Source organism: Vipera berus, assembly GCF_964194415.1.
Source record: "Vipera berus genome assembly, chromosome: 3".
NCBI classification, from domain to species: domain Eukaryota; kingdom Metazoa; phylum Chordata; class Lepidosauria; order Squamata; family Viperidae; genus Vipera; species Vipera berus.
The window spans coordinates 59,831,010-59,848,765 of NC_138204.1; the positions used below are offsets into that span (position 1 = coordinate 59,831,010).

Consider the following 17,756-nt stretch of genomic DNA (forward strand, 5'->3'; position numbering starts at 1 on the left):
ACCCAAATTTAAAAACATCTAAGCCTGGTTTGGGATCAACTAGATTAGGGGTAGGCAACCTTGGCTCTTTTATGACTCGTGGACTTCAACTCCCAGAATTCCTGAGCCAGTATGGAAACCTCTCCATTTCTCCTCAACATGGCTGGCTCAGGAATTCTGGGAGTTGAAGTCCACGAGTCATAAAAGAGCCAAGGTTGCCTACCCCTGAACTAGATCATTCTTAACATTATTATTTTGAACAGTGCATTTCAGAAGACTCTAGTTCTAAACTTTTATGGAATAAAAAGTTTTATTTGCCTCAGAGAGGTAACTGGCAGTTTACTGAGTTTAAATATCTACCATTCTGCTTATTTTTTCCCACAGATACTATTGCTGTTTCCCAAATTCTACAATACTTAGTAATTTTGGAGGTATTAACTGTGGCTTCCCACCCTGTAATGCTATTTGAAGTTGAAATAAGTTGATGAAATTGATAATATTTATGAGATTTCTGTAATAATGAACAAAATGTCTTGTCTTGGTAAATCAGTGGTAGGTCACTTGAAACTATATTAAATTGATTTAAAAGGAGTTTATTGTAGCAAAAAAGCATTTCACATCTATTGGACATGTTAGATAATGTCTAATAGTTATATTTACCTTGCTGATGGAGGTGCATCTCAGGATTTAGAACATTACTTCATATGGCTAGTAATATACTAATATAGAAGTATTATCTAAAGCTGTTTGTATTCTCAAATATTCAATGTTTTGAATTTATCAAGACACCAGGAAATGTTCATTTGGTGTTGCTAACCAATTATTAGCTTTGAAGTATATTAGTATTATTAATATTAGTATATTAGTACTATTGTTATATATCTGAAAACTTGTTAATTAGCTCAGGATATGTACAATTGTTTAGCAATTGCAGTTGGGCCCAGCAACCTGGTCATTAAGCAAGGCTGTCACTAAGTGAAAAACCATGTGACCACAACTGGATGTACAATTTTACTTCAGTTTATCTTCACTTTACATTGTCAGATATGACCTCAAGAAGCCAGGTGAGCCCAAACAGTAGGGAAGGTTTTCCAGCACTCAAGTCAAAGGGAAATCAGGTAAAAGGGCAAATCTTACAGAACTTTTACCCCATTCCACATCCTTTGGAATTCTCAGCCCAGCACTGGGAAAATTAGCAAGATGGGAATTAATGCTTGTATTTACATTCATTGGAAAGGAAGGGGTTACTAGGAAGTAATCAGGAACACACTGGGAAATACACATAGTAAGGAATATGCTAACTCCAGCTGTTTGCCTCAAGCCACTAATACCTTAGGAGGCAAAGAAAAGCCTTTAGTGTGAAACTGATTAGGATCTTGTCAGTTTCTGGCAGATTCTAATCAACTAATTAAGGTCACACACCTGAACTTATTAACATGTAGACAGCACTTTTTTAAGGGACATGCTGTGCTCTGGAGAAAAGCAGCTCAAGATAGCTCAATTTAATCAATAGGGGGTGGGGGGGGTGAATGGTCACGCATAGGATTATGTAATATTGTACTGATTGACTGTAATGGTGAATATATGGTTGAGACAGATGCTGTGAAAGTCATAAATGCTGGTTGCCAAGTTACTTTTTCATCACCACTGTAACTGAATGGCTGCTCTCCAAGCCAGTCACTAAACAAGGACTACCTATATTTTAAAAGTGAACTGTGTTTAAGTGTTATAAATGCTAGTGGCCATCTTGTTTTCACCAATTGCCACCGTGATTTATCACTGTCCTCAGTTTTTGAAAAGACATAATCAGGAGAAATGTGAATTTCTGAATCTGAATAGGAAAAATGGAAGGTATAAGTTTAGGAAGGAGAAGAGCTGGGTTTGGAAAAGGATTTGTGTGTTCTTATTGATCAGAAGTTAAACCTGAGTCAATAACATGATGCACTTGGTAAAAAAGGCACAACTCGTTGAATACTTACAAAAGTATACAGTCCAGATTATGGGAAGGAACTATTCTACTCTGCTCCGCCCTTCAGATCCCACCTGAAAAACTGTATCTAGTCTCACAACCACTGACAAACTGGAGCAAATTTAGAGACTACCAAGATATTGAGGGATCTAGAAACCAAACAGCATCAAGAACAATTCAAGTTTCTAGATAATGTTTAATATACAAGACACCTGAGATGACTAGTCAGTTAAATATTTGAAGGACTGATAGATAGAAGCGGTAACAGACTTTTTCTCTAATGCTTCAAAAGATTAAAGTTTCAAGGAATTAGATTCAGGCTAGATACAAACTTGAGCTGCTAGTTTGGAATTCTGTGAGTGGAAGTCCACATATCCCAAAATCACTCTCTAGGATCCACGATTGAACAGAGGTTTGGACTAGATATTATTTTATAAACTTTCCAACTTTATAACATCTAAATTATTCCATACAGGTAGTCCTCAACTTACAACAGTTTATTTACTGACCATCTGAAGTTGCAATAGGAATGAAAAATGTGACTTATGACCATTTCCCACACTTATGACTATTGCAGTATTCCCATAGTTATGTGATCAAAATTTAGATTCTTGGCAACTGACTCATATTTATGACAATTGCAGTCTTCCAGGATCATGTGATCACCTTTTGCAACCTTCTGACAAAGTCAATGGGAGAGCGATTCACTTAATAACCAGGTTACAACTGCAGTGATTCACTTAACAACTGTGGCAAGAAAGGTGTAAAATGGGACAAAATTCAGTTAACAAATGTTTTGCTTTCCAACAGAAATGTGGAGGTCAGTTGTGATGTTGATTACCTGTAATATTTAAATCAGGGCAGGAACACTTCAGTGTATAGGCTAGTTGTCCCAACTCAGTTCTGAGAAGAAACCCAAATAAGCTTGATGAAAGCCTCTTGAGAGACAATGAAAACTATTAGAGAAACATTAAGGGTCAACTAACTATATTTTAAGGGACGCAGTGGCTCAGTGGGTTAGGACGCTGAGCTTGTCAATCAGAAGGTCGGCAGTTTGGCGGGTCGAATCCCGAGTGCCGCGTAACAGAGTGAGCACCTGTTATTCGTCCCAGCTTCTGCCAACCTAGCAGTTCGAAAGCACGTAAAAATGCAAGTAGAAAAATAGCGACCACTACGGTGGGAAGGTAACAGCGTTCCATGCGCCTTTGGCGTCTAGTCATGCCGGCCACATGACCACGGAGACGTCCTCGGACAAGCGCTGGCTCTTCGGCTTTGAAACGGAGATGAGCACCGGCCCCTAGAGTTGGAAACGACTAGCACGCATGTGCGGAGGAACCTTTACCTTTTAACTATATTTTGCTCCACTAGTTTTGTTTCTTTTTCCAAAGTGGCATACTTTGATATAGAATTTAAAAACTGTATCTAGACATTTATAATTTTTAGGTTTTACATTCCGTATTTAATTTTATCCCTTGTTTTTATCAAAATGTGATGTGAATGTGCCATACAATATAGAATTAGCACTATCCAAAAAAACCCAAAACCCCTTAGCCAAGTCTCTCTCATTCTCTCTCTCTCACACACGCACGCACACAACACATACCCTCACACACACTCACAAAGATCTTTCAATCTTAGTATTAGAAACAACTCTGGCATAAATTATTAGCCAGAATTGGGGAAAGCTTTTCTCTGACATGATGCAGAGTGCTGTACAACACAATCTTTGAATTCCAGATTGTGAAAGAGGGTGCTTTTACTATGCAGATCAATAAGGAAGCAAACTAGTTTAGAAATTAGACAAATTTAATTTTCATTACACTGCAATGATGCGTCATATGGAAATAGTATTTCCTGAGTTTATCCATTGCTTTCACAGTTAACCCTGGAGTACATTACAAGTGTAACAGTAATTTAACAGTACTTAAAAACCAACATTATTAAATGTACAATATATAAAAACCTTAAGTGCAGCACCCATTCTACATGTTTTTATCATCACTACTCACTAATTTAAAAGTGTATAAAATATAAAAAAATATATTTAAAGGCAGAATGTGAAGTTATTTGACAGGCAGATTTTGGAAAATCTCAGTATCCTTCTAAAGTTGTTGGATTTGTATTCCTACTCCTTCGATATTAATACTGATCTTCAAATATTAGATAATTCCTGCTTTATATAATGCACTGGCCTAAATTACCAAATTTTGCTTTCTTAATGAATTTCCATGAGATTAATAGCTTTCCAAGGATTTGTAACATGTTCAGTTCCTAAATGGAAGTTTAAAATGACTATTGTGATCATGGATGATCACATGAGAACTTAACCACAATAGTACGCTATAGTTTAAAATAAAAAGCTAACTTTGTGGCCCTAACTTGTACTGCCATCCAACATTACATGAACTAGGTCCTCCAAAGTTCAAGATGTAAGACTGCTTAATTGGTGTCTACTGTATATGTATGTGTTTGTGCACTGCTCTCTCCCTCTGAATGTGTATGAGAGGCCTAACATTAATGGATGAGCGATTATTTGCAACTGATAATGGAAAAATATTTATCTGGCTATAAAAATCCCTTTCTCCACTTTCACCTTTATTTCCTTATATAGGATAGACTGTGGAATATATGTCTCAATAACAAAATCTACTCCAGGTCTATGCTGATTTACCAAGCTCTATGGATCTAGCTCAGGGGTCTTCAAACATGGTAACTTTAAGACTTGTGGACTTCAACTCCCAGAATTCCTCAGCCAGCCAGGGCTGGCTGAGGAATTCTGGGAGTTGAAGTCCACAAGTCTTAAAGTTGCTAAGTTTGAAGATCCCTGAGCTAGCTGCTTGGCTACAGAGAAAAGAAAATTTATCAAAATGGCACATACTTAAATATTTCACAATTGTCAATTAAGTGCTCCTCTTTTTCTCAAGTATTCAAGGGGACCAGAAAAGGGAAAGGCCCCCATGGGTGTGTGTTTCAGCCACTTCTTCTATTGAACAGAAGCTGTAATTATTTTAACTGCAATGGTCTCCAATAGCAGATGCAGAATAACGATTCAAATGATGACTCAAAAGGCCAAGGATGATGGACAGGCACCAAATCCCGCTGCTTAGTTCTGTGCATACAGTATGGGAACAAATCAAGGTAGTGTGTTTTGTTTCAAAAAATGCACTAATTCCTTGTTTTAAAGATAGCAAAATGGAAGTTCATGCTTCCTTCTCTGCCAAAGTATAGCAAGGAGACCATTCTTTACTAGCTCTTCATTTCAAAGGTCTGTCACGACTTTTTTTTTATTGTAGACAGTTTCTAAAAAAAAATGCTTCATATTATTACTGCACTTTCAAGTAATGTACCTTTTCTGATGAAAGAAAGAAAGGAAAGAAGGAAACTCCAGATTAAATAACCTTCATTGTTAAATAGACGTCCCTGTAATATTACAAAGGGTAACACTAGAAGCAACCCCAACAGTAATGAATTATTATTCATGTCCTTCAAACTGTTAATAGACAAAGCAAGCTAAAAAAATAAAGGCAGAACAATGAAGTTTCTCTAAAAGAAACCTATTACAATTTTTTTGTGACTGCAAGTAGGGACTTGGAGTTGTAAAATTACTGAAAGCTCCCTCAATGCCCTTTAAATTCAGCGTTCTATTAGTCACAAGGCTTGGCAATAGAGTTGTATCCTCTGGTTTTGGAGGACAGTGTGCAAATATTGCCTAAGTGGTTTGTTATACTGCAACAGAGCAGCAATTTCATCTAAGAACTTCACAGAATTCAAAGCATTTATCCATTAAAAAAAATCCATCATTCTCCTCCGAGGTTCTAAAGTTTCTTGGTTGCAAAGAGGGCACTAATATACTGATCAGTGATGAAGTGCCTTACCACAGTTATAACCAAAGCTAATCTTGAATTAACAAACATAAAATGTACATTAAAGAGCTGCCTGAGGAGCTGCCTGGAAGTCAGTGGATTTGGTAGCCTGAGCCATGGCTCTACGCTTAGCAAGGCGGGATTTAGAGGGAGGAGAAAGCTTCATGGAGCACATGGCCTGTGTGAGACTTTCCTGTTCTTCACTGAGTTGATTTTCATGCTGGGAGAGTTGGCGGTTCAGAGCAATGGCTTCAGCAGCAAAAAGAGTCAACTCTTTTGTGCTGCTGTTCCTGCGGGAAAATTGAGAAAAGAAAATTAGTTTAGACCAGAGGAACTAACAATCTAATTGCGAAGCCCATCAGAAAAACACAAGTTGCCTCTTCGTTATCTTCCTTATAACCAAGTTAGTTTCGTGATTCATCTCCAAACAAGAAGTGATGGGAACCATTAGTAGCTCTTCAGACACAAGAAACAATGTTTTCTGGGAAAGTTTTACCAATTGACACAACCCTCTCCTTTCTCCCGAAATTCCTCTGGTTGCAATGGATCCATCTTCTAAGCCAGGGTTTCTCAACCTGGTTTAGAAGATGGGTCCATTGCAGCAATTCTGAACCTCGGCAACTTGAAGACTTGTGGATTTCAATTCTCAGAATTCCCCAAGCAGTATAGCAGGACGTTACCATACAATAGAAGTTCGAACTTCAATACAATAGAAGTTTCTATTTAACTTATATGCAGAGCACATCTTGAGAAAGGCAGGGCTAGATGAATCAAAAGCTGGAATTAAGATTGCTGGAAGAAATATCAACAACCTAAGATATGCAGATGATACCACTCTAATGGCAGAAAGTGAAGAGGAACTAAAGAGCCTCTTGTTGCGGATGAAGAAGGAGAGTGCAAAAATTGGGTTGAAACTTAACATTAAGAAAACCAAGATCATGGCATCCGGCCCTCTCAATTCCTGGCAAATAGATGGGAAGAAATGGAGGTAGTGACAGATTTTATTTTCCTGGGCTCCAAGATCACTGCAGATGGGGACTGTAGCCAAGAAATTCAAAGACGCTTGCTCCTGGGGAGGAAAGCCATGGCAAATCTAGACAACACACTAAAAAGCAGAGACATCACCCTGTCAACAAAAGTGCATATAGTCAAGGCTATGGTGTTCCCAGTTGCAATGTATGGCAATGAAAGTTGGACCATAAAAAAGGCTGAGCGCCAAAGAATTGAGGCCTTTGAACTGTGGTGCTGGAGAAGACTCCTGCGAGTCCCTTGGACTGCAAGGCGGTCAAACCGGTCAGTCCTAGAGGAAATCAACCCTGACTGCTCTTTAGAAGGCCAGATCCTGAAGCTAAAACTCAAATACTTTGGCCACCTAATGAGAAGGAAGGACTCACTGGAGAAGAGCCTAATGCTGGGAAAGATCGAGGGCAAGAGAAGAAGGCGACGACAGAGAATGAGGTGGCTGGATGGAGTCACTGAAGCAGTAGGCGTGAGCTTAAATGGACTCCAGAAGATGGTAGAGGACAGGAAGGCCTGGAGGAACATTGTCCATAGGGTCGCGATGGGTCGGACACGACTTCACAGCTAACAACAACATAGCAGGATGGGGAATTCTGGGAGTTGAGGTCCACACATCTTAATGTCACTAAGGTTGGAAACAGTTCTAATCACTTTTTCAATTCATTATGACAAATTTCCAGAAAAGCTTACCTTTGAAGAACTTGGGGTGTAGGCAATCCTCTTTCAGAAGCATGCTGAAAGCAAACAAACAAAAAAGTTGCAGTGTAAGCGAAGCAACCCTGGAGAAAATCTTTACTAATCAAAGGATACTCAATCTTCACAGTTCATTACTTTGAACACTCTTCACATGTTAACAGTGAGATATTATGTTGACTGAGTAGATATTGGCAATTACAATGTCCAAAGAAGCGTTCGTTAAAGAACAATACATTTATATTAATAGAAATTGATTTTTCCTGTACCAAACAACCCTTTGCTATTCAAAGGAAAACTTTTAAGTACTCAGTAATAAAGAATATTTGTAGATAGAGGAAACCAATTGCAGATCCATCTGTTTTACTTAGGTAGAATAAGAGAGGTTGAGTGACTCTGTACTGGGAGATAGTTTGTAAGTTTGCCAGTAGGGATTTGGACTCGTGTGGTATAAGACAGCATGATTGTTTTCACATTTTTAGCCAAGATATTTTCCCCCACCATAGTTATGGTTTTGATGACAGCTGTATTCCAATTGTGTTATTTTGTAAGATTTGGTTCACATGCATAAATGGCATATAGAAATACGGGGCATCACTTACGCCTTGTACCCAGGAATGTTTTAGAACCTGGGCAGCACCAAGCCTCAGTTTGGCATCACGAACCAAGAGCTTTGAGATGAGATCTTTGGCTTCACCGGAGATGCTGGACCAATCCTTGTCAGGAAACTCATACTTGCCTTCCTGGATACTCTCAAAAAGCTTACTCTGTGGGGAAAAAGTATATTTGGGTTTTGCTCAGAGGCTGAGAATTCAGAATTAAAATTTCAATTTTTTCCCAGTCTACAAAATAATGTTACTTACTTAAAAGCTCTTTAGAGCTCCCCACCACCACCTCCCACTATGCAGATGAAAGTTTGGAAATATTTTTGCCATATCTTTGCACTTAAAATTCCTTCGGTTTTATGGAAAATTGCATTTCACTGTTTTTCAGAATATTGTTTTTAAATATATTTACAAATATTTTTGAATGGGTTACAGTTTAAAAAAAATATTATTCCGCCTCTACATGCAACAGAAGCCAAACTGGGAATCCTAGGAAATGTAGTATGGAGAACATAATCTGAACGTAAAACCTAAACATTCATTACGACCTTATAAATTCAAACTGAGTTTCGAAAATAGCTTTAATTCCCTTCATTCTTCAAGTCCATAGATGTCTCAGAAGATATCCAAATAGTTTTAAAGAAACTCAATTAAATCTGCTACATCAGGGGTGGGGAAAAACATGGCCCTTTTATGACTTGTGGACTTCAACTCCCAGAATTCCTGAGCCAGGAATTCTGTGAGTTGAAGCCCATAAGTCATAAAGGGGGCATGGTTTCCCACCTGTGTGCTACATTATTACATGTCAAAAGTATACTGATTACCTGACAAACTTTGCAGACTTCTCCCCTGTCCCAGCCACAGTCTGTACCACAATTACCCACAAACGGAGGGTAGCCACTTAGCATGATATACAAAATCACACCTAGGCTCCACAGATCGCATCGCTTGTCATAGAATGTGGCTTCTTCTGTGAAGACCTCCACCACCTCTGGTGCCATGTACTCTGCAGACCCACACTAGCAAGAGATAGAACTCATCTCAGAAAGTTGCAGAAAGGAAGCATTCACAATATAGGAAGTCCTTGCTTAATGACTGCCTCATTTAGTGACTGTTCAAACCGTGTAAATAAACAGCTTTGTAACCATGCCTCGCATTTTATTTATTTATTTATTTATTTTATTTGATTTATATACTGCCCTTTTCCCGAAGGACTCAGGGCGGTTTACAGGGCAAATAAAAAAAATACAATATACAGATTAAAATACAATTAAATTAATAGCCCCAACACTTTAAAATTGAATTTAAAACCTTAAAAACCCCTCAGTCCAGGCCGGCCAGCTCAAATAGCCAGGTTTTTAGGTCCCGGCGAAACGAACAAAGGTCGGGGGTGATCCGGAGTTCCACCGGCAGCTGATTCCATAGGGCAGGCGCGCCCACCAAGAATGCTCTCCCCCTGGGAATCACCCGCCGGCACTCCTTGACCGGCGGGACCCTGAGGAGGCCTTCCCTGTGGGAGCGCACAGGACGATGGGAAGTTGACACTGGCAGCAGGTGCTCCCTAAGATAATCCAGACCCATGCCATTTAGGCCTTTATAGGTCATCACCAGCATTGACTACTGTCACAGCATCCCATGGTCATGCGAGTGCCCTTCACACGTTTCACAGACTGCTTCCAACAAGAGGAGTTAATGGAAGTAATTCTACAAGTGGTGGTCACACGGTATCTCACTTAATGACCACAGTGACTCATTTAATGATTGGATAGGAAGTGATTCCATAAGCCTGATGTGATCATATGATTTTCTGCTTAGTGACAATAGTGCTTTGCAATGGAGCTGCCGGTCCCAATTTTGGTCATTAAGGGAGAGGGGTGGCTACCTGTGCCGTTAATATATAACTCTTTTTGAAAAGGCAGATCCACCCAAAACCCTGCAATGCAGTACGCACTGTTAAAGTCAATGCACCGTAGGGAGTCCTCAACTTACAACAGTTCATTTAGTGACCATTCACAGCATTGAAAAAAGTGACTTGACCGTTTTTCACATTTTACAACCATTGCAGCATCCCCATGGTCACATGATCAAAATTCAGATGCTTGGCAACTGTTTCATATTTATGACGGTTGCAGTGTCCGGGGTCACATGACCATCTTTTGCAACCTTCTGACAAGCAAGGTGACTGGAGAAGCAGTCGACACACTTAACAACTGTGTTACTAATTTAACGACTGCAGTGATTCACTTAACAACTGTGGCAAAAGGGTCGTAAAATGGGGCAAGACTCACTTAACAAATGTCTCACTTAGCAACATAAATTTTGGATTCAATTGTGGATCATAAGTTGAGGACTACCTGTATTCCAAATTATATGATTAGTAACATCTCCTAGCTATTTGGAGTGACTATTCTTTCTACACAAAGCTGGCAGAGTATTAAACCCAATGCAGGAAATCCTGCTGCTTTTAAATCAGTGTCAGCTTAGTAGCCGGATACTGGCAGATGCTGAAAAAGCCCAGAAGCTTGGAGGAAGAAGAGGAAGCTCTAAGCCAGAGGTGGCCAATCTTGGCAACATTAGGACCTGTAGATTTCAACCCCCAGAATTCCTCAGCCAAGATTCCAAGGCTGGACACCCCTGATCTAATCAGTTATTATTCATCTATTTTCTCATAGATATAAAGCAGTTATCTCTGTAAATTTAGTCTATGCAACTCATTCAGTCTAACCCTGGCAAATAACAGATTTCCAGACCCAGGCATGCTGTAGCGTAAATCTAATTCATATTTGTAATACAATACAAACTGAACATTTTTAAAGCCAAAGACTTTTTTTAAGTGAGGGCAACATTTCACAGTTTATGGAAATAAGCATAAGATTGCTGGTCTGCCTCCCACAATCCTGGCAATAAACTATGGTACAGTTGCTGGGCAACAGCAAGAATTATGAGGAAGCAAAAATGAAATGGAGAATGTTAATTTGTAGGTGTCTTGGTATAGAGCATTTGAATATATACACAATTTTAAAATGCTTTTTGCGTAGTAACAAACAGTTGGCTGGGTGACACAATTTAACCCTGCAGATTTTAATTAAATGCAAACATACCCATTATCACCCAAAACCTCGGCAAGTCAAGTTCTGGGATGGGATTAGTCAAGCAATGCATATAAACTCTTTTAAATACATAGTTTAAAATTCTTGCAATTCTCTTTGAAATGTCTTGTCCAATGTGAAGTGACCTATTCTAGTACTGTTTCATATTCACTCATCATTCCCAATGTATAATCTTTCTTGAACCTTTAAAGTTTGGTCATGAGTTAGGAGTTCTGGAGAAACATGTACAGTGAAATACATTCCAGGGATCTTATGCCCAGGATTCCTTATCCTGGTATTGCAACCATCTAAATCAGTGTTTCTCAACCTCAATGGCTTTAAGATCAAGTTCATCCATCTTAAAGGTGCCGAGATTGAAAAATACTGATCTAAATAATAACAAGAAGGAAAACAAGTAAAAGCAAAATCTGAATCCTTCCAATCTGCATCTTATTATTCAGAGATTGAGATACCCAGTATACTTGATTATGTTATATTTTGTTTTTGAAAATAACTGATCATGTTCTTTATTCTTAATTTTCTAGTAATTTCCTTACCTAGCCTGGAAAATGGTTTTATTGAGCATGTGTAAGCCATACCTTTGGAATTTGGCATGTTAATATGAGTCTGTTAATAGGTTAACTGTCATTAACGACACAAATAGTTTCAATGTTAAAAATATCTGAAATACAATGCAAAAGGACTGTTCAATCAGTCCTATTATATGGCAATTAGATGCAATTCTTGTTGGCTACAAGAGGATGAATATGATGTAGGAAAATAAACCAGTTCGTTTATAATTTTTCTTATTTATTTGCACTCTCTTGTGTACATTCACAGGGACTTGATATATATGTAATTCTGCTTTTGCATACTATTATTTTCAGCAACCTTTAGATTTCTTGCTTCCTAGTTGATTCCACTCATTTTCTTATGCTGCCCCTTACTGGATGGAATTGTCCACAACAATTCTGTTTTCTGTCAAACTTTGCGTCCATTCAAGGAATATTTTGGAACAACATTTTCTTGACACTGAAGTACATAAAACTGAATGCTTATCCAGCTTCTGCCACATTTATTTCAGCTTCAATCGGCCCATCATCCAAACGGGGCCTCCTGTATCAGATCTACAAGTATTCCATATTTTACTCTCAAGTATCTGCTTATCAAATGAATATATATAATATTTAGCACAAATAAAGACACTTTGATGGGCCCAGCATGTCTTTCAGAACAAACAAATACAGTCTGCTTTTTTAAATCAATATTTTCTAAAAGCACAGCAAAATTTTGAGAACTTATTATACTAAGACTATTTAAATCTACCTGCTTGAGGATACTGCTATAGCAAGAAAGCATAAAAAAAACTATTTCCAAAAATTTTATGTATGAAGCCGAACAATACCCACATGAAGACTAATGTCAAGATTCCCATGATCTTATTGGGAGCTATTTTCTTATAATTTTCAACCTTGAGAAATGTAGCTTATACTTTTTTATTAGAGTTATTTGCAAACTTGCATTTTACTCTGAAAATCATCTATAATCCCAAACAAAAAATTGCAATATTGATATGCTTGATATTTCACTCTTTGCAATTCAACTAAAATCCAGCTAGGTTGGATGTTAGTTACAACTAAACTCTGCAGCACAACATATAGAATTGTTGCCCTATGTTCTCACATCAAAATACAGGAGCCTACGTACCGGAGTAGTCAGTTCAGGAGTGGAGATTGGAGTGCATGCACTATTGAGTTTCACCCCACTTCCAAGATCAAAGTCACAAATTTTTACAGGTGATACCTGAAATGGAGGAAGAAGGAAAACACATATAAGTCAAATCATTGAGGAAATAAATCAAGCCTAATGAAAAGTAAACAGATAGAATTACAAAGCATTGGTGCACCTTATTGGGAGATTCACAGAGTATATTTTCAGGCTTTAGATCTCGATGTGCAATACCTAAGAAGTAATGCAGAAAGACAATGAGTCATGTCCAAAGCAACAATGCCAAAAATAGAGAAAATATTTGTTTTTTGGTGTTTGCAGCAGCTACTAATTCCATTGCACTTAAATCATATCTTAAAGTTACATTCAAACTTTGTGAAATATTCCTGGACATTTTCCAAATAATTGTACAGGAGAAATAATATGCATTAGAATAATGGCATTACGATGTAAAAAAGATGTCGAGACTCTAGAAAGGGTACAGAGAAGAGCAACCAAGATGATTAGGGGGCTGGAGGCTAAAATATATAGGGAACGGTTGCTGGAATTGGGCATGTGTAGTTTAATGAAGAGAAGGGTGAGGGGTGACATGATAGCACTGTTCCAATATCTCAGGGGCTACCACAAAGAATAGTCAAGCTATTCTCCAAAGCACCTGAAAGCAGGACAAGAAGCAACGGATGGAAACTAGTCAAGGAGAGAAGCAACCTAGAACTAAGGAGAAACTTCCTGACAGTTAGAACAATTAACCAGTGGAACAACCTGCCTCCAGAAGTGGTGAATGCTCCAACCCTGGAAGTTTTTAAGAAGAGACTGGACAGCCATTTGCCTGAAATGGTATAGGGTTTCCTGCCTGAGCAGGGGGTTGGACTAGATGACCTCCAAGGTCCCTTCCAACTTTATATATTATTATTATTATTATTATTATTATTATTATTATTATTATTATTATTATTATTATTATTATTATTATTATTATTATTATTATTATTATTACAAATAATATTAAAAAAGAGTTCAGCGGGATGCTTTAGCTCTTCACATGAATCTGGAACTCCCACAAATTATATAGTACAATCCAGGCATTTAAGAAGCATTTCTAACATACAAAATGAAAGGTACTGGCTAATGGACTATTTTTTTTTATAGCTCTTGATAAGAGATGTGTGTAGACTTGTAATACTGGTACCCTTTTTAAAGAACAAACAACAAAATATGTTCCCTTTATAAACCCTTCGTGTTTGTCAATACATGGATACCTGCAATTGCTGGCTCCTTCACAGCTAAACCAGAATTTTAAAGAGTCCTGAGGAGCAATGGCATAACTTCTAAAGTCAGTGCTTGCCTTGCATTTCCACCCACACATTCAGTATTCACATCTGTGAGAAGAAAACCTATGAATCTAAGTTTCCAAGGGAACTGGAAATGTATAAGGATGGGTAGATCTTCAGAAGGACAGTGTTCTTTTTTCAGAATGTTGACCAAACTATTTGTTCAACTGGGAAACAAAACAGTGCCCTGCTTCTAACCAGAAGGCAATGGGGTGATTGCATTACATTGTGCAACTGTTAACATTTCTGCACAGAAATAGCAGCGTATGTTAGTGAAGCGAACTCAGGCACACTGATTCATTTAGAGACAAAGAATCTCATATAAGATTACTGTGGATGGTGTTTACTTTTGGTGTTGGGAAGAAAAAGCTGTGATAATGGAAAGGCAGGCTGGCTTCAAAATATTTTGTAATTACATTGTATTTTCAGTGCTCCCGCAACTGCACCGTCATCTTCATGCAGATATTATAGATGTGTGGGGAGGCAGAACCTTTTACTCACTTCAAATTTAATTATACAGGGGTTGTTTTTTTACTGGCCACAAATTATATACAAAGAATCTGTGGATTTAAAAACTTCTTTTTAAATTTTGAATTTATCACCTGTACCATTAAGTTTCTCTGCATTAATGTTAATGCAAAGCTTACATTACTTAGATCTGTGTCATTAGAAATGTCCATTTATACAATTAATGACTCCCCAACCGTAAATACAGCTAGCGGAGAACCACGACTTCCCTTCATAACTGGATCAAGTTTCAAATCGCTCCTATTCTTATGAAGTTTGTTTCTAATATTCAGCTGTATTTCTGCCTTCCAAAACCTTGAATCCATTGTTCCATATCCTGGTGAAGGTGTTGACTTTCTGAGTGACAGTCTTAGCTATTTGAAAAACTCTACCATAATCTTTTCTTCGCAATTCTCATTTCATTCTGTCTTTCTTTATTCTCATTGCTTTTGCTTATCCTCGTTATATTGACTTTAAATTGTTATTATTAATGAACAGCATGGCACTACTGTACCATTCTCAATAATGGATTGGAAACTGGAAACTTTAAAATCTTTACAACCTTATGGTAACCAGGTTCGGTTGCATACGTAATTCTGTATTTTTTTTAAATAATAATAATAATAATCCATGCTGCTTCATAACCCAGACCTGTTGCCCAGCTTCCTCCAACATATCTGCTTACAAGGCACGTGAGCCACCTTTAAGCACAAAGTAATATGAGCATTATTCATCTTCTCCAAATCCCGTATAAGTGTCATTTATATTGAATCATCGTGCCTGTGCAATAGCTCAATAGGGACTATGTTCATACACTGTACCTCAAAAGCCAGCAACCAGTGTCAAAACCCTTATGCTATTTATGCTAGAAAAAGGCATCCAAAATGGTTAAACACAGAAATATACTTAATTTCATGTTGATCTTTTATGTATACAAGCAAACCTTGCCTAGCTGATGGCTGACAAGATCGACAATGGGAACGTCTATGACTCTATGTTTTTACCTTTTGTGTGCAAGAAATCCAAAGCGCAGGCAATGTCTCTCACCACCTGGCTGGCCTCCCTCTCATTAAAGTGTTTTTGCTTCTGTATATGAGTCAGGATAGAGCCTACAGAGGAAAGAAGGCAGGCAGATGCTTTTTTTAAAAAAACAGGCAGTAATACATTTAGACACCAAACTCTATAATAAGCAGGGCTTTTTTTTCATAGAACGCCTGGAACGGAGTTCCGGCACCTTTTTCAGATGGAACCTTGTAGGGTAGGCAAGGTGGGTTGTATGACGTGTGAGTTCCGGCACCTTTTTCTTTTACAAAAAAAAGCACTGATAATAAGTATAGACATATAAGGGACAACTAAATCGCCCAGGTTCCTGTCTCAACAAAAAAATAGCAGCAAAGGTAATTACTGAAGAGAAATTGATTTTACAGCCCCCACATCACAGCTCAACAGGTTAGAGACCATGCAGACTGGTTTGTTTTCTTCAGAAACAAGTGTGACACTTGCTCCAAAGTTGTTTATACAAGATTAACTATTTTAATCGGGAATGAAAAGTTTAATCAAGAGTGTTCACATTTTCTGAACTCCCCCCCATCAAAGACTAATTTTGAATACCATGTAGATATACAGATTTTTTACTGTGATATTATATATGATACTTTGTCACTGCAAGAAGAACACATAATCTGTTTCCTAACTTCATATTTTCTAAGTCTGTGACCAGTTCTCCAAACTAAAAAAACCACAAGTCTTCTACCCTTTACTATAAGGTCATTCTTCTGAGCGACTTCAATTTGTTTTTTTAAGAACCACCCCAATATTATCTGGATAATATTTCAGCTTCACACATGAGTACAATAATAATCTTTAAAAGAGGCTATGAATGAAAATCCAAGCATTATGTAAGATAAAACTACATATTTCCGTGAAAAGTTTGAATTATTAAACTAATGCAGGATCAATGTTATCACAAAGTTGGGGGGGCAGAGACAAAGGAAGGGGAATACACACTTACCTCCTCGCAGTTTTTCAAACACAAGGTAGTACCTTACATTATCTTCAAAAAACTCTATTAATTCCAAAATGTTCCTTAAAAACAAGGCACAAATGATCATGCTAAGTCTTATTTTCTTAATACATCAAAAGGCACAAGTATGCCCAAAAGTGTTATTTGAAATATTCTGATGTTTCCGATAAACAAAAAAATAATCACATTGGTCTAATGCTAAAATCAGCAGTATGAATATGTTTCTAAAATTAATCAATATCCTTAATAAGCATGAAAAATAATTCACTTGTTTCGTACTCTCTCTCATTCCCAGGCATGCATTATTAAATAACTAAGTAGGAGCCAAAAGGAGTTGAACAATTTTGGTGGAAGCAGCTATTTCAAGTCTATCCTTTGTGCTTTATCAATATAATTTGCCCAGCGATGTTATTTGAGCTCTGCTTTCTTTGCATATACAGAATAAACAACTGCTGCAAATCTTATTTTGTGAAATTTTTAACATAAGAGCTTTTATTAATACTGTAATACTTACTTATTGCCCTGACACTGATACAAGGTTTCTACCTCTCGAAATACCCGACTCCGACTATGTCCAGCATTTTTTTCAATTATCTGTTGCAAAAATGGAAAGTTTTTTTTTAATGAAAAACATTCTTGCAGAATGATTATTGCATTATATCCAATTCTGTCTGCCTGCCAAGACTGGGCTTTACTGACACATCACAGTCACTTCTTGCACCATTTTACAGATCCAATCAACCCTACGCCCTCCAGATGATCTTTCAGGAGCCTTCATGAAGCATTGGGAAGTAAAGTGAGGGAAATTCCTGTTGCAGGAGCAGAAAATGCAGGACCATGGTCTTTTAATTTTAATACATTGAAGAAAAACAAACAAACAGAGCTAGTACCAGATGGGGAACTATGGCCCTTTAATAACTTGTGGACTTCAACTCCCAGAATTCCTATT

General features: G+C 37.7%; 1 protein-coding gene across 2 annotated transcripts in view; it reads right to left on the bottom strand.

The window, feature by feature from the left end:
* Positions 1-3,748: 3,748 nt before the first annotated feature.
* Positions 3,749-17,756, bottom strand: part of MKNK1 (MAPK interacting serine/threonine kinase 1) — a 32,365-nt gene continuing 18,357 nt past the window's right edge. For both annotated transcript variants that reach the window (XM_081325986.1, XM_081325987.1), the window contains 9 exons: positions 17,322-17,401; positions 16,796-16,869; positions 15,789-15,893; positions 13,125-13,180; positions 12,926-13,021; positions 8,954-9,148; positions 8,127-8,291; positions 7,522-7,565; positions 3,749-6,101 (listed from right to left, as the gene is read on the bottom strand). In XM_081325986.1, coding sequence (XP_081182112.1) covers positions 5,873-6,101; positions 7,522-7,565; positions 8,127-8,291; positions 8,954-9,148; positions 12,926-13,021; positions 13,125-13,180; positions 15,789-15,893; positions 16,796-16,869; positions 17,322-17,401 — 1,044 coding nt within the window. In that variant the 3' untranslated portion in view covers positions 3,749-5,872. The remainder of the gene's footprint in view (positions 6,102-7,521; positions 7,566-8,126; positions 8,292-8,953; positions 9,149-12,925; positions 13,022-13,124; positions 13,181-15,788; positions 15,894-16,795; positions 16,870-17,321; positions 17,402-17,756) is intronic.